At 33.2% G+C, this 18,890-nt stretch overlaps 1 protein-coding gene across 1 annotated transcript in view; it reads left to right on the plus strand.

Annotated features, from left to right (window-relative positions):
* Nucleotides 1–18,889, plus strand: part of LOC132741542 (nephrin-like) — a 34,639-nt gene extending 15,750 nt beyond the window's left edge. The window contains exons 3-7 of the mRNA XM_060729732.1: nt 2,776–3,102; nt 3,457–3,741; nt 15,601–15,906; nt 16,256–16,534; nt 18,753–18,889. Coding sequence (XP_060585715.1) covers nt 2,776–3,102; nt 3,457–3,741; nt 15,601–15,906; nt 16,256–16,534; nt 18,753–18,889 — 1,334 coding nt within the window. The remainder of the gene's footprint in view (nt 1–2,775; nt 3,103–3,456; nt 3,742–15,600; nt 15,907–16,255; nt 16,535–18,752) is intronic.
* Nucleotide 18,890: the final 1 nt, after the last annotated feature.

Genomic DNA, 18,890 nt, shown 5'->3' on the forward strand with positions numbered 1-18,890 from the left:
TTGATAAGAAGGAAGATCTGATGAATATTGCAATGCTAAAGAATAATAACCCTCTTTTGCATGCTTTTGTTATTGAAGTTATTTCTCTTGGTATTTGTTTTTTATTTCTGATTGTATGTTCAACAATTTGTGAATTACTTTTAAAGCAGATAACTTTCAAATATAAAAACTATACAAATATGAATTCGGACCATTTAGTCATTATTTATTGGGGGATGGAATCACAAAAGGCCGTAATCATGACTACTGGCTTGAAACATGTGATTAATGTTAATATATGCAATGTTATGCCACTAAAATGCTAGTCGAGGTCACTAAAAATGATAAAATATAAAGATTGTTTACCAGAGCATATCCCCTACACATTTGGAGGGTTTCTAATGAAACTTCATACAAATAAACATCACTATAACAAGCAGTGTCATGCGCAAGTACTAGATATCTAGGGCAAAGGTCAATGTCAAACTTAGAGGTCATTGAAAAACATTTGTCCGGAGCAAAACTTCTATATGCATAGATGGATTTCAATTTTACCTTGCTCAGATATTCACGATGATCAAGATCAAGGTCACCAATAGGGGTCAACGTTCAGATAATAATATGAAAATGTGTATTCGGTCCATTTAGTTACCATTTATTAAAGTATTGAAACATAAATGATCATTAGCATGATTACTGGTGTGAAACAAGTAATTTAGGTTAATATATGCAAGGTCAAGGTAAAAAAAAAAGATGATAGTCAAGGTCACTAAAGATGATACAATATAGAGATTTTGTCGAGAGCATATTATATCGTACCCATATGGAGGGATATAATTAAACTTCATTCAATGGTTCATCACTATAAGAATCTGGAAACAAAGTCATCTCTCGGAAGCATTAAATCACAACAAAAATACAAGAGAATTTCAGACTCGGTTTAATTGAGTCTGTACTATAAGAAGCATTCCAGGTCAAAGGTTCAGGTCAAATTTGGAGATCATTGAAAAACGGTTGTCCCGAGCAAACTTCTACATGCATGGAGGATTTTCAATATAACTTAGCACAAATGTTAACCATTGTCATGCAGAGGTGTCGCATGCAAAATTTAGGTCCCTGCGGCTAAGGTCAAGGTCACACATAGGGGTCATAGTTCAGATAAAGAAAAATAAATCTGTATTCGGACTATTTAGTCATCATTTATTGAGAGATCGAAAGACAGTTGGTCATTATCATAACTACTGGTGTAAAACATGTAATTTAGGTTATTGTATGCAAGGTCAATGTCAATGTCAAATATCAAAATTTTGTCCACAGCATATCTCTTCCACACATAGTGGAATTTTTATGAATCTTCATAGAAAGGTTTACCACTATGAGAAGCTGTGTCACGTGCATGAAACAAATCGTTAGTTTTATGGTTAAGATTACACTTAGAGGTCGTTGCAATATGCTTGTTTTGGAGCCGAACGTCTACATTTATCGGGGGGTTTTAATGTAACTTGTCACAAATGTTAACCATTGTGAGGCTTATTGCGCATATAATCCAGGTCCGTGCTACCAAAGTCAAGGTCACATAGAGAGGTAAAAAGTTTTGTACGGGAACCATTAAGTCATTTTTTATTGATGGATTGTATCACAAATGGTAACTTAGAATAATAGTTGCAAAGTCAAGGTCACTAGAGATGATAAGATATCAAGATATTTTCCGGTTATTGCACAGAGCATATCTCCTATATGCATATCTATAATTCCAACATCTCTACCCAACGTTTCTGTGACGGGCGTATTTTTCGACATGTTGCCATTGCTTTGTATAATCATTATACCTATAAACGTACATAATAAAGAATCATCGTTTGATATATGTAGATAATGACAGTTTAGTGAGTTCAATTTCCAGAACTAGTTGTATTGCTCATCATTTAATCAGATAATAGAGATCTGGTTATTTCGCTCCAAATCAATTCTGGCTACAGAATAATTATAAAGCGGCTTGCTACAATGACAATTTGAAACATAGAATTTATTTTTCTACATAATATGCCAACCTTAGTTATGCTGCAGCATACATGCCTGTCACACGCTGTGCTTTCAGCACTTTTTTATATCCTACGTAGGAGTTATAAAGTCACAATTAGGCTTTTTTCTATCACCTACATAGGATTAAAAATTCTTACGTAGCACTTATTACGTCCTATGTAGGCGATTTAAAGTCTTTATTAGGCTTTTGTATCTCCTACCTAGGAGTATAAAGTATAACGTAGAAGTCCTACGCAGGAGTTATGAACTCCTAATTAGTTTTTTTATCTCCTCTGTAAGAGTTCTCCTTTTAAAAGAACATGTTAAATTGGCACCAGGACGCTTCCGTATCTAGTTGATCCTGAAATTGTGAAGAAAAGTGATCTGTTATTTATAATATTTATTATAAGATTTTCGTTCAAACATCATTACAATATGAACCACAAATGAAACAAAAAATATTTTATTTTTTTTATTTTGAAATTCCTTTACTTTGCTAAAGATACTAGTTATTGTTTAAAAATGTTTTACTTTAATGGCAATAATTTAGATGTTATTATTTACTTAGATACCAATACACATTGTTGTATAAAAGACTATGTACAAATATGCATAATACATAATTTAATAACATTCTTTACTATAATTATTATGTCACAAAAAGTCTCAGGTTGGATAATAAATTCAAATAACGTCAAGGAATTCAAAATAATGATTTCATTTTTTTTTACTGAATTCAAAATACGGGTTCTTTATTATTTATCTTTTTTTCAGTTCCCGTGGAAAAAATTGAAGTTACTACGCCAAGCGATAGCAATGTAACAATATTAGAAAATAATTATGAATTGTTTATATGTAATACATCATACAGCAGACCAACACCATCTGTTCAATGGTTAATGCAAATTGGAGATAAAACAAGTCCAATAAACACAGCTAGTTCTGTTGAAATCATATCTGACGACAAAGGGTATAACTCTACTAGTAGTCAGCTAAACATAAGTGTCACTAGAGAAAAACAGGGGGCAAAAATATTTTGTAATGGTGCAAATGGCTTAGGATCAAATGTTGTCTCTCGAAAAATAACGCTTCATGTATTTTGTAAGTAAAATTTCTGGTCACATGTTTACCTTTTAACTATTAAATGTATTTTTTAGAGGAACCCACTTTCATTCTAAATATATAATTTTTATAAAGGCGTATATTGTAAAGTTTCCAAATACTACTGGTACTATATGGTTTAATTTTTGTAAGAGTGAATATACTACAAGTACTTTACACGAGATAATAATCTGACTGTTTTTAGTGAAACAAAGATGTTAGAGGATTCAATATTGCGTATTTTGTTATCCGCTCTTTGAATTTCTAAATTAACTTACTTGATTATTGTAATGTTTAATTCGTTTTAGTTTTTTTTGTTTTTAGTGATTTATTAATATAATTTATTTGTTGCAGATGCTCCTAATAGAGGTCCTTATATTGACAAAGCTTTCAATAACAGTTTCTACAAATTGAAGGAAAACAGCAATTGTAATATCACATGCATAGCCGTTGGGGGTTACCCGCCCCCAAAACTATCATGGAACTGCACTGGAACACAATTCGAGTTTGAAAGGAATGAAGAGGTAGGATTAAATTTACAGTGGCTGGGAAAACGTGATGAAGACAAAGTTTGCACATGCACATCAAATCATGTGGTAGCGGGGATTCATACAGCTATAATAAAGATATACATATTATGTAAGATTTAATTCATATATCGTTATAACCCAGGTATCCGATTGACTTGAAATATATTTTTAAAGGTAATATTAATATCAGTGAACTTAATATTATGACAGAATAAAACAAACACAGTTATTTTTATATCATACAATTTCCGTTATTTCATTTGGATTTCAACAAACAGTCTTAATATGTTAACTGCGATTACTGTTTGATTTCATTAACCTGCCAATTGCATACTGACTATACGGTCAATGGCCACGCTATATGTATCGATATTTTTTCGGTAAGTTCCATAATATTTAATTTGTGCCAATTAAATAGTTGTACTGAGAGTTAAAGCACAAAAGAGTTAACTCGGATCTGAATCAAAAAAGTAATTTCAATGTCGTAAAATACAAACCTTAAACGAGCCAAAACAGTGTTTTAGTTGTTTCATATAGACAATTTAGCAAGCACTTGCCATTTCCTTTACTGCAAAAAAGGCAGAGCAGATCTAGAACAATGGCAATAGTAGGGGAAGGGATCGAACCACAGGCCTATCATATATTAGAGCTATATTCCTGTTCAAATTCATCAAAATAAATTGTCAAATTAACACCTCATTGTTATCAAATGCGTAATTTAACTAGTATTGACAAAGTTGTCAAACTTAGAACTGCTCTCTGTAACATTTCTGGCCATTCTAAAAAATGCAATATCTTATTTGACTGGGTAAGTCAAATAAGATTTATCTCTTGGCGGGAAGCCCTTCGATTATTTCCGTAAATGTTTGGATCGGAGTCACGTGATTGATATGAATAATTATCAAACCAAAATAATGGCGCACATTACGAAAGATGTAAAACGTATACAAGAGAAAGAAGATTTCAGATTCGGAAAATGCGAAAAGTGGAAAGAACACTTGATTTTATTCAATCAAGGATATACCTCGGTAGTGAATCAAGGCGGTGAAAAGTTCTAAAAAGGGAAATTTAAGCAAAAATCGACCGTGAAGTTGTAACATTTTCTGATTGACAGGTGATTATTATTTTTGTTTGCGTTTACATTTTTTCTTGGTCTAGCTTAAATGAATAATTTCACCTATGAATTTATAAACTAAGATATTGTTTTTATATTTTAGAATTGTATTGATACATGATCAAGAATTTTAGCTTGCAGTTCCACGTTTGTACGACGTATGTCGTACATTAAGTTTTCGTTCACTGTGATGTGCGTACCCTTACAGTAAACTGTTAAATAAAAGTTCGGCATGGCGCATGTTATAATCATTGTAATATCGTTTTATATGGCCAAACACAATCTTTTAAATCATATTTTAGAAACAAAAAAAGGGCGGCAGTCCCGCTATCGCCTAGAAAATGTAAGACTTGTGAGAGGCTAATAATGACCCTAGATCGATAATAAGGTAACGTGTAACCAACGCTGAAAAGCATTTGTCTCTATCTCAATCCATTGAGAAGTTGCAGCACTTTGAAAACAATTTTGATGGAAACAATCAACTCAAAATAGTGATTCTGGGCAATTTTGAGATGTCTCCTCATTGCCATGGTAACAGGAGATTTAAGCCAGCCCGACCATGTTGTTACAAAGGCAATGGTCCAGTCAACATTTTTGCTAAGTTTGATTAGTATTGAAGCAGTTTTTATAGTTTTATAGCAATTTGAACTTGTTACGGGAGACTTTTCAATGAAAATAGCCATTTTTCACAAAATGCTCATAAAGTAATGGGTTAAACTATAAGTGTTGTCATGAGCTTTAATGTGGTAAACAAAGTTAAAAGTATAACTTAATTATATATTTTGATATACATGTATGTCATACATTTTTAGCTCAACTATTCTCTTTTTTATTTTTTTTAGAAAAAAGAAATAGAGGTTACAGTTACTTAGGCGTTGCCATCTGCAAACTTGAATCTTGTGCATAAGTTCTTACTGTTTTGTCTACATACTTGGTCACCACAACACTTGCAACAAGACCTTTAAGAGGACATGACTAACTTTGGCCTTCATTCATTAATGACCTTGACCTTCAAGGTTAAATGTCTAAATTTTGGCTTTGCTTGTTACTTGCTATTAGTGGCTTTTACTTTATTTTTGAATAGAACTTGAGCATAACACTCTTTTAGGATATACCTCTAAATTCACCAGACAGGTCTTGACCTTCACTCATAAATGAACTTGGTCTTGAATGTCTAACAATTGAAATTTTCATTTTTGTGCTGTAATAGGTAATAACATTGTTATAATTGAATGACTTTATTTTAAAACAGAACATCCTTAATGTTTACTAAACTCTAATTGACCTTGACTCTATTATGATATTGACCTTGAAGGTCAAATTATTGAATTTTCACTGGTTTTGTTTCTTTGCTATAATTGACTTTAACTTGGTAATTGATACTAAATGGATTATCTTCATACTTTGACAAAATAGCATTTTGGACTAGACCTTCAGGAAGGTTGAACTGATCTTGACCTTGAACTGATATGACATTGACTTGCAAGATCAAATTATTGAATTTTGGTTAAAATGTCAAATATTTGTAATTTATGTCTTCATTTGATTTAAACTTGCCACCAAACAAACATATTGAATAATTTAGATGTGATCTTAACCTTAAGATTAACTGAATGTTAAGGTCAAATGATTGTTTTTAGTAACTTTGTTACCTTTAATTGGATTAACTTCATTTCCAAACACAATATTTTTAAGGTTAGGACTTTTATGTATATCAAACTCAAATTCATCTTGACATATGTATGACCTTGACATTAAAGTTCAAGTTATCATATTTTCACTTAATATTGCTATAATTGTGAAAAAAAGGGTCAACGTCAAATTATTGAAATTTGGTTAAGTGGTCATTTTGTAATCAATGTACAGAGTTGATTCATATGTGGACAAAACTGCACTTGTGACCAAACAGATAAATGGAATAATTTAGGTACGACCTTGACCTTAAATGACCTTGACCATTTAATGACCTTTACTGTCAAATGTTTGAACTTTGTTATTTATTTATATAAAGGATTCATAATTGGACTAAACAACACGAGTGTACGGAAGAGCATTAGTGCCAGGTATATGTTTTTATTAACTCGAAATTTCGAGTAAGTTACTCGAAATTTCGAGTTAGTAACTCGAAATTTCGACTTACTAACTCGAAATTTCGAGTAACTTATCTAGAAATTTCGAGCTACTAACTCGAAATTTCGAGTTAGTAACTCCAAATTTCGAATTAGTAACTCGAAATTTCGAGATATGTTACTCGAAATTTCGACTTAGTAACTCGAAATTTCGACTTATTAACATTACAAGATTGGCCAAAGTTATTAGTTAGATGATATAAGATATAGTAGCGAGTGCCGTTGAACGATGGAGATGGAGAAACGGGTGCCTGGACAAAAACTATTGAAATTTAACTTAAACTTAGTAATGCCATGTACACACCCGACCTAAAAATCACAAGGCTTTGTTTAATTTGTACGTTCAGGCGTTCTTCAGTTGTATTGTATCCCATCTGTTCGAACATATCTTTTCACTAATCATATTCTTCTCATCCCTGTGAATAAAACGATCCTATACTTCACGTGTGGGACATCTGAGGACAGTGTCGCGGCGTGGCCAAAATAGGGCCTGCGGAAGCTTTTGTCAAAATTGTTGGACTGACTATATTTCTTGTAAAATCGGATGCTTTTATATTATTCCCAACATATATATAACAACAAGTTCCACTTTTATCACTTTTTATCAACACAATATAAACCAAAGTATTAGTAAATAATGAATAATGTTACAAAAACATTATTAGTATAGAGAAACGTGACAGACTAACTGGCGTATACACGCCATCTAAAACTTATTTAACCCATTGCTTCATGAGCATTTTGTGAAAAATGGCTGTTTTCATTGAAAAGTCTCCCGTTACAAGTTCAAATTGCTATAATACTATAAAAACTGCTTCAACACTAATCAAACTTGGCACAAATGTTGACTGGACCATTGTCCTTGCAACAACATGCTCAGGCTTAAATTTTCTGTTACCATGGCAACGAGGGGACATCTCAAAATTGCCAAAAATCACTATTTTGCGTTGATTTTTTCCATCAAAATTGATTTCAAAGTGCTGCAACTTCTCAATGGATTGAGATAGAGTCAAATGCTTTTCAGCGTTGGTTACACGTTACCTTATGATCAATTTGGGGTCATTTACAGCCTCTCACAAGTCCAAAATTTTCTTGGCGATGAGGGGGACTCCGCCCCCCTTCAAACCCCCCCCCCAAACAGAAGGGGGCACATCCCCCTTCTGGCAACCCCCTGATGTATCTTTTGGTTGGGGGGGCGCCGAAAAAAGGGTCACTTCTTTTAACAACATTTCTCAAACAAAAACTAGTGTTTGGGGCCTAAATAAGGCATTTTTCATCATTTGAGACAACAAAAAGGGGGGGGGGGTGAAAAAGGCGTTAAAAGGCGTGTATATGAAGTAATGGGTTAACAGAAAATGATGAAAATACTTGAAATTACCCTAAATCGCGTTTTTTCATGTTTAAACATGGCCTGTCATATAAATTTGAAGAAAAATTGTTGTTTTGTAGATTTTTTTATTTTTTTCATTAACCCATTGCTTCATGAGCATTTTGTGAAAAATGGCTGTTTTCATTGAAAAGTCTCCCGTTACAAGTTCAAATTGCTATAATACTATAAAAACTGCTTCAACACTAATCAAACTTGGCACAAATGTTGACTGGACCATTGTCCTTGCAACAACATGCTCAGGCTTAAATTTTCTGTTACCATGGCAACGAGGGGACATCTCAAAATTGCCAAAAATCACTATTTTGCGTTGATTTTTTCCATCAAAATTGATTTCAAAGTGCTGCAACTTCTCAATGGATTGAGATAGAGTCAAATGCTTTTCAGCGTTGGTTACACTTTACCTTATGATCAATCTGGGGTCATTTACAGCCTCTCACAAGTCCAAAATTTTCTTGGCGATGAGGGGGACTCCGCCCCCCTTCAAACCCCCCCAAACAGAAGGGGGCACATCCCCCTTCTGGCAACCCCCTGATGTATCTTTTGGTTGGGGGGGGCGCCGAAAAAAGGGTCACTTTTTTTAACAACATTTCTCAAACAAAAACTAGTATTTGGGGCCTAAATAAGGCATTTTTTCATCATTTGAGACAACAAAAAGGGGGGGGGGTGAAAAAGGCGTTAAAAGGCGTGTATATGAAGTAATGGGTTAACAGAAAATGATGAAAATACTTGAAATTACCCTAAATCGCGTTTTTTCATGTTTAAACATGGCCTGTCATATAAATTTGAAGAAAAATTGTTGTTTTGTAGATTTTTTTATTTTTTTCATTAACCCATTGCTTCATGAGCATTTTGTGAAAAATGGCTGTTTTCATTGAAAAGTCTCCCGTTACAAGTTCAAATTGCTATAATACTATAAAAACTGCTTCAACACTAATCAAACTTGGCACAAATGTTGACTGGACCATTGTCCTTGCAACAACATGCTCAGGCTTAAATTTTCTGTTACCATGGCAACGAGGGGATATCTCAAAATTGCCAAAAATCACTATTTTGCGTTGATTTTTTCCATCAAAATTGATTTCAAAGTGCTGCAACTTCTCAATGGATTGAGATAGAGTCAAATGCTTTTCAGCGTTGGTTACACGTTACCTTATGATCAATCTGGGGTCATTTACAGCCTCTCACAAGTCCAAAATTTTCTTGGCGATGAGGGGGACTCCGCCCCCCTTCAAACCCCCCCCAAACAGAAGGGGGCATATCCCCCTTCTGGCAACCCCCTGATGTATCTTTTGGTTGGGGGGGGGGGGCGCCGAAAAAAGGGTCACTTCTTTTAACAACATTTCTCAAACAAAAACTAGTGTTTGGGGCCTAAATAAGGCATTTTTCATCATTTGAGACAACAAAAAGGGGGGGGGTGAAAAAGGCGTTAAAAGGCGTGTATATGAAGTAATGGGTTAACACATGATATTGCACAGTTTACAATATGGTGGGTTTTACACTTGTTGTTTCTCCACATGATGGTTGCATGTGTGCTTAAGAAAAAGAAACATCCGGTTAACACGGAAATGTGAAAAGGGTGATTTTACACCCCCTCCATAAAAAAACGAAGGAAATGTTCAGTATGTGTGGACAATTTGACCCTATCAAATTGTTCTGTGAAATAAATGTTAAAAGTGCTTTGTCAATGTACAACAGCTACACACGAAAGAAAGTATTTTGAATTAAATCGTTGCTTTCACCGGCAACCAATGAAAGTCGTGCAATGTAAGTCGAAATTTCGAGTTACTAAGTCGGAATTTCGAGTTAATAAATCGAAATTTCGAGTAAGTTAGTCGAAATTTCGAGTTACTAAGTCGAAGTTTCGAGATAAGTACCTCGAAATTTCGAGTTATTAAGTCGAAATTTCGAGTTAATAAAAAACATACACCTGGCACTAATGCTCTTACGTTCAAGTGTGACCAGACAGACCTATTTAATTAAAAAAAGAAGAAACAATTTTTTCTGTAATTTTCTTTTTAACTGATTATGTGTTTGCTTTCAGACATAGTAAAAGCGTCAAGCGTTGCTACCGCCCAGTGGTGGTTCTTGTCCGGTGATCCATCTTAACTTTCCCCTTTCTGAGTCTGATTATATATTTTACATAAAGCCATGATGTTTTGTAACTGGTCCATGAATTGTTTGTTGTCCAGTCAAGTTTATTAGACCAATGGCTTAGAGGCATTTTATGTAGCATCCTTGTTCAATAAAACAAGGCGAGTCTTAAAATTATCTTTGTTTTTACTCCCTCAACCTATTTGAGTTTAGAAAGGTTAGGTGGGCTGATAAAATATTTATTTTTATCCATTTTTTTCCCATCAAAATTATATGTAGTTTAAACAAATTGTGAATGTTTAGCATGATAGCATCTGTTTTACTTTAAAAATTAGAAAAAAGTTTTCAGTGTCATTCAACAATTATCCAAACATTTGTATATTTACAATTAAAATACCATGAGGCAGATAAGAAGATGTGATTCTCATTGAAACTCTCTGCTTCCATGTAAGAAAACTCATTGGCAATAAGATATTTTAGGTAGGAGTAGGTAGTGGGAGGGGGAAATAAACAATATTTTAATGCAGGCGTAAGGCCAAGTTTTTTAGGTTTGGTAGAGACATTGCCCTTCCCTAGTCAATTACACCTACTGATTTTGAGGTAATTAGGTCAAAGCTCAGGACGGCATTAAGTTTAACTGCCTTTAAATATCTGTAACATTGTAACTGGTATGGTTTATGTAACTTAGAAGGAAAAATGCTGATTGTCATTAGTTTTAAGATGAGGTTATTTGATTATAAGTTCAATGTCTCAGTGACATGTAAACTCACTGTCCCAAGACATGGACATGGGTCGGTTGGGGGCTGAGTTCATTGAACGCCACCTTTCCTTGATGATCTTGTTTATCATATTTTCTTACTAGTAATTGAGCATTAGCATAAAGGTAATTAGGTCAAAGGTCACAATGGTTTTTCATACATCAGAACCTGATAAGAGGTAGGCACAAGTTAATACAATTTTGTTGGAATTATCATTTATTTTCTTCTACAATATTGTCCATCTTCACACAAGACAACATGGATTATTCTATGACTGTAAAGAAGTCACTGGTGTACAATTTTGAGAGTACGATCTGCTGTTCATTTGAAAATATGTTATTGTTTTACTGCCAATGTTCAAATACATTTTTCAATTTATCTGTGTTTTTGTTATTTTAACAACACTCTAAAATGTGTCCTGAAACTTGCTAAGAGAAGTGGAGTGTAAATTAACATTAAAAAGTATTTGTAAAACATTGTTACAATCTGTGATCTTATTCTGAATATAAAAAGGTACCTTCCATGCGCCCCCCCCCCCGGCACTGACTTAAGCGGAATTTAACATTTGAACATTAAGTGGTGAAATTTGGAATTTAGAATCATCCGCATTTAAAATATTTAGTTTGCTTTATAGATTTGATAAACAGTTATAGCACAATCTCTGCAGTGAGTGCACTGATCTAAATATTTAAGAGTGGATACTTTGGATATGTTAAAGGCCAAGCTTTGCACTGAATAGCAATGCGAGAAGCAAATTTCAAATGGGAGTAGATTTTTGCAATATTATAGGGGATAGTTAACAAGTTAACTTGTGAAAACACAAACTTTTTTATCATTAGTAAAAAAAAACATAAAAACCTGATGAAGAAAACAATTTTCCATCTGATTCAATTCACAATTCATAATTCTTACACACAAGGAAAAAAACACTTGTGTATGCTGTTGTGGTTCTGTGTCATAAATATGACTTACCAGAGTTTGGGATTTAATTCTTGGCAATCTTATTTTCAGTGGAATGTAACTGTTCATTGTAAACATATTAATACTTATCAGAGGCTGCACTGTGTTTGTATTGGATTGAAATTCAAGTACATTATTCTCAATAATGAGCACTTTAACAAAAGGCTGTTATAAAAATCAGGTATTGAGTGATCATTTTCAAATTTTAGGCATCTGAAGGTTAGATTCTGAACTATAACTTGGTCCTTTTCCAGTGTCTTATTTGCTAATTAAATTAAAGTATATACATTATCATATAGCATTCGGTGGAGTCTGTATTGGCTTTGGTTGTCTGGTTATTTAATCTGATGACACCCTCAAGTTTATTCCTGTACAGCAGCTTGCCAAATTATTTTTCTTTTCATTATATCAGATATCATATGCTTGATTATGTTAATTATATTATTTCGATACAAAAACTAAGGAAGCTTAGCCAGGTACGTTTATTTCTGGTATGAACCGGTTATAACGAACGGACGGCCTAGAACACCTCTGTAATTCCCTGGTTTCAACACTTATTTTGAATTTACAACAGCAACGCCCGTACGACATAAAGCATTGGTAATTTTATTAATTAGAATGTTTATTTTCTGGTTTACAAAACAGCAGATCTAGTGAGAGTCTCAATACTTTGTTCTGTTTTCGATAGTTTCGTAACAAACTTCCAAACAAGCGTTCTTAGTCAAAATGGGAGGATAAAAGCTATACTCATTAGCTAATAAACAGCTTTTCATATCGTTTATTTATTACAAACATGAAATTGCATCGGCTATTCATATTACATCTCATACAATCGAATAACTATTGAAGTGTCGCAACTTTGTCGACGTTCTGATTATAGCATTATCAGACATGTTTCTAATTATAGCATTTCCGAACTTTTCCGTATGCAAATGAGTTAATTCCGAATGAATCCGATCGGCCCCGAGAGCTTTTACAAATGGCGAGGATTTCGAATCATGGTGATATTAAAGTCAGTTGCATCCGAGTGTTTCGGCGAAATAAGATTGAAATTGTATAGCAGTAATTCATCACATAAATGAGGATATACTTATGATTTAGGTGAAAATTTATGAAAACTAAGATGTAAGGTAAAATATCATCGTTCAATGGGAATATAACTTTAAGTTATCCCTTAACGCGGATGAGACAACAACCTATACATGACGCTAGTATTACTTTTTCAAAACATTCCCTATATAAAAAACATTAATCCTCATAAACTCGGCGGAAAAGATTGAAATGGGAACGGATATTCAATTTAGCACTATAATGTATTCATAATTGACAGGTCAATAAAATCAGACTATAACATCTGTTATTTGTTATTATACATTCTAGTTGAATTCATAAGACTTGTCAAACAGGCATCGAAATAATTTTGAACGGCGATGTCTTTTTCCAAGTCCGAACAGCATTGTTCTACACGGACGGTGCACAGATAGATGTTTGTGTGAAATCAACTAGCAAAGTTAGGAAGAAATGCCAATATTACCTTATATATAAGAAAGAAATTCATTAGCGAGAAAGTATACTAAAAAATCACACTAACAATCGATATGCACGCTGCAGCCCGGACTCGAACCACGGGTCGTCCAGTATGCTAACCATAACACCACAGCGGCCGTTGCGTTTCCGTCGTACCAATTTATTCTTATATATTTAAAATATTTTAAATAAAATATGAATAAAATAAAATAAAATATACTTATTTTTAAGTAACAGTAGCTATAAATAGCTCATCCTTATGGTTACATTGTATAAAAGTGATGACGTCACACTAAAGTAAAAAATATTAAAAATATTCAATCTATATTTTTCACACCGGTAAAATTCTTTATTAGCGGCAACTATCCAATAGTGAGAAAAAACGACATTGTCGGTGTATTGGTTAACATTGTCCGTATAGTTACACATTGTCGGCGACTACCTATTGCATTGTCAAGCTTTATTATTCATTTACTTTTATTTTTAGCTGATTTTGTCGGTGCATTGGTTACCATTGTCCGTATAGTTACACATTGTCGGCGACTACCTATTGCATTGTCAAGCTTTATTATACATTTACTTTTATTTTTAGCTGTTTTCGGTTAACAAACTATCTTCTTTTTGTCTTTTTTTCATAATTATTACAACAATTTTTCCCTATTTCTTCCAGCGCAAGTGCTTTGCGATAAATGAAAATACGAAACGCTGTCCTAATGTCTTTTAATTTGCACGGTTAATAAAACAACATTTACTGATTAAAAAACCTTGATAGTGACGAAGATGGTTATACATGTCAGTAACAAATATTGTACACGCTGCCATGATGGACAGGGTTTTCAATATGTTATTTATAACTACTAACTAAAGCTCACGAGAGGAATTATGGTCTTTGAAATGATAAGATAGAACGCAACCTCCGACAGCAACCAGTCCGAAAGGACTTTTGGATAATCCTTGAACAGACTTCAGAATAGAAATCAAGTTAAATATTAGAATTTAATTAGCAATATACTGTTTGCTATTTCTATAGTTATAAAGTCCGCTGTAAAGGGACCTGACACACATTCAAATAAAAAATGTAACAGCATGGGGAATTATTGACGACATTTATTACATCAATTGTGATCATTCTATCATAGTGTCAACGGCATGTGGCCAGATCGCAAAAATTACGTACTTTTTATACAAGAAGGACAACAGCAACAACCATAAGCAGCAAAATAAATGGCAAAACACCAATTGCTATAGTTTGAATAAAACAAACACCATACAAATGCAATCGAAATATTTTTTATATAATTTCTACGGTATTTTCTAAACGTATTTGAACTACTGCATTTTAGGCTTGGCTAATCGGTACTATTTAATCGTTACTTATTAAACATGAATCTATTAAAAATAATGCATACATTTATTTTGCCGAAATTTATAGAAAAATAAATTTCAATGCGCAACTATTTCTTATCAATTATACACACTGGTAGCTACTACACATTTACGTCATTAATCATTTGATGATAACGGCATTACGTGTCCGCCAAAGAATTGCTTGTATGTGTTAAGAGAGTTAACATTTTATAATGTTTGGAATGCAATACAAACAATTATACCTATTGAGTTTTTGAAAATGTTCAAATTATTGGAAGTGTTGCCGGTAGAGTTTCCGTCCATAAGACTGTCAGGCGTATCAGTTTAAAACTAGGACGAAAAAAAGCGCGCAAAGCGGTTAAGGAACTAGTCTGTAAGCCGTTAACGCCGAACTAATAAGGCTATTTACGTTCATAAACAACCCAGTAAAACAGTTTTTATTTCATGCTACTGAGTCCGACTATTGAAGTATTATATAATAAATAGAGAGGTATTAAAATGTGTTAAAAGACACAAAAAAAACAAGTTCAAAAAGTTACTGCTTAATAAAACAAAATAACCGATATCATAATAATTACTTGGTATATCTTGTTAAAGCGTGCATCTACTTTGTATATTTTTTCTCTTTAAGACCCGCCTACGATTGAAAGCATCAAATTTGAGCACACCAACCTTAATCAACGTACCGCAGTTAAAAACACAATACGTGTCATAGAAAATGAAACTTACACATTGGTATGTGAAGCAAACAGCAAACCAGAACCATCCTATAAATGGGCAGGGTTAAAATATTCAAATGTGTCAACCGTCGTCATAGTTAACCCACAAACACGACAGAACTATTCGGAAACATGTTTGGCAACAAACGTCATGCACATTTCTGATACCGGACAAGAGACAGTAACCGTTAGCAGACGTTTGAATGTGGAGATTCTTTGTAATATACTTTCAATATCTAAAATAGTATTGGGATCAGCATATTTAACACAAGACACACGATAAAGCAATTTTATACGTAGCTACTAATCAACTCAGTTTACAATACGCCATTTGAAACTCAATGTGTTTCGGATAAAATGAAATGATATGTAGATAAATAAAACTGCCAGTAAAGTAATTATTTAGTAAATTATGTACAATTGATAAGTGATTTCAACATGCTTTAATGAAAACATTGTTCTAGGAATTTTGGAAACGACTCTAAATAACAGAACATTTTGCAATTTTCATTGGAAATTGTATCATAGCTCGACCTTGTTTATTTAATTTTTGTGTATGCTTTTTAGATCCACCTAAAGTTAATACAATGCTTGAAAAACGAGTTAAAGAAGGGACGGCTGTACAGTTAACATGTCCAATAACTCCTGGAAATCCAGCTGCAACGAATTTCAAGTGGACAAGGGCATTGGATAATAAACGCTGGTTTAATGAATCGTTTACGATTCATAAAGTTTCTCGAAACGATACAATGACTTATACATGCATGGCAAATAACACAATGGTTATGACAGGAAACATCAACAGAATTGGGTCATCAAGCAAGAGCACACTCCTGAAAGTATTGTGTAAGTAGCTATAATCTACATTTATTTTGGTAAAGAGGAAAAAATAACAATTAACTTAAACAAGGGGCAGGGCGTGAAGTGGTTGCACACTTGGTTCAAGCGAGCGAATTAGGAGAAAAAATGACCAGAACAGTCACATGTCAAATTTCAAAATATCTACATGATCAGTTTATATATTCAATAACTTCGTCAAATCAGAATCTAGGATGCTGAAACCTTTAACCGAGTGTGGCATATATATTGCATTATGGAATAGACATACTAATGAACTTCAAAATAACAGAGAAACCCACTTGCCTGTCAAAAATTCGTTCACCCTATTCAAAAAATCACGCCGTGTTCGCCATTTTGTCAAGTTTGCAACTAATTCGCTCGCTTGAACCAAGTGTGCAACCACTTCACGTCCTGCCCCTTGTTAAAGATAAAACCATGCAACATTACATTTGGGCACAATCGAAAACAATATCATTAATAATGATAACTAATTTTTAATTTTGGATTTCATTTTTAAATTGTCCAAAGTCCAATTAAAGGGAGACACAGGCAAAATTTTCATTTCTTAGTTTTGAATTTTTCATTCATTATTCTGTAAATGCCCTCAAAATAAATATATTAGACAGTCAACGGAACAAAACTTATAAAGAATAAAATGGTGGTTTCCTAACTTGACCCACGTGGGTCAGGTTAGAGCGCTTGCATTTCACAAAAGTTGTCAAAGTGAACTCTGGAAACGTTAAGCAAATGTCAAGTGAATGACTTAGGCTTGTTTCAATCACACAATATCCAGAATATCTGTTATTGTAACTTCAAGTGTTTGTTCAAGTCACCTGACTTGTTTCAAACTATTTGGTGATTCTATTTGCGTCTAAATTTTGTTCAACATACATAGATGTATTTATGCTTCAAACCCAAAATATATACAATTTAAACAGAAATTCATGCTGAAACTTCAAGAAAAGACATTTTAGCTTGATTTGCGTACATTAGATCATTTTAATATTTTTGACATTATTTTGCCTGAATATCCCTTTAATTATTTTCCTGAATTTGAAATTTCAAATGTATCTTTTAGGTCCGTGGAAAGGGTAGCTGCTAATGTTGTTATAACTTGTATCCCAATCCATTTGCAGTATACTTATAAGTACATTTGTTTAGTTGCAATAAAATGTTATCACACTAAAGGTATCTTTAAGGCGTGTAGCGAAATGAAACCTGAAATAAGCTGACCTTCTAATAGGTATATATCATTTTAGTCACTTACGTTTTTAAGTATTAATTTTCGTAAGGAAAAATTGATTGTGTAATACTGTACTGTACATTACAGGATATAAATGGATTCACTCGAAGCTTGAAACACTAAAGTATATGAATTATAAATAATGGCATGTCAAATGTATTTCATCTAGCTATATGGCTCGTCCAGATAGAGTGTCTTTAAATAAAGTCCAATTGTAAACACTTTATTTGATTCGTAACACTTGCTTTTCACCCTAAATAAACTAAATTTGGATTGTTTTCTATTTTATCTCACTTGAGCTCACTCACTGTGAGCTATTGTGGTATTTTCTAGATCATTTCTCATTTACAAGAGTACTAATTTATTACAATTCACGCCCAAATCTTGCCTTTTTATCTTTTAAATACCCGCCGAGTATTGACAGCATCAAATTTGAGCATTCTGAACTTACCAATCTCATCTCAGTTAACACAACTATTTACGTCATAGAAAATGAAACTTTTACATTAATATGTGAAGCAAGCAGCAATCCGGAACCATCATATAAATGGACGGGATTGGAAAATTCAACCGTTTCAACTATCGTGATAGTAAACCCACAAACACGACGGAACTATACGGAAACTTGTCATGCAACAAACGCTATGAATTTCACTAATCAAATACAAGAAAGAGTGAACGTCAACAGAAGTGTGAATGTGGAAATTCTGTGTAAAATAAGAATTGCTTATACATTTAAATGTATTAAATGTTAAATACATAAATTATAAAGACATTATTTAATAACAGTTTTCTTTATACCGTTCTAGAAACTAATTAGATAAACAACTTTAGTTTAATCTAATACTGTGTTAATCATTAAGACTAATATTAAAATACTGTGCAAGTCTAAACGTTACTCTAGTCATAAGTGTCGTTTGATAGAAACCGTGTTTGTTTATTTTTGATATTTTTATTTAAACTGTTTTCTTTTTTATTTAGATCCACCGACGATACATTCAATGGTTGATAAACGAGTGATAGAGGGGTTAGGAGTTGAGATGAACTGTCCAATTACACGTGGTAATCCAATTCTTACCAGTGTTTCATGGACGAGAGAGTTAGATAACATGCGCTGAT

The sequence above is a fragment of the Ruditapes philippinarum genome, unplaced genomic scaffold (genome assembly GCF_026571515.1).
Source record: "Ruditapes philippinarum isolate M1 unplaced genomic scaffold, ASM2657151v2 ctg696_1_1_1_1, whole genome shotgun sequence".
Lineage (NCBI taxonomy): Eukaryota > Metazoa > Mollusca > Bivalvia > Venerida > Veneridae > Ruditapes > Ruditapes philippinarum.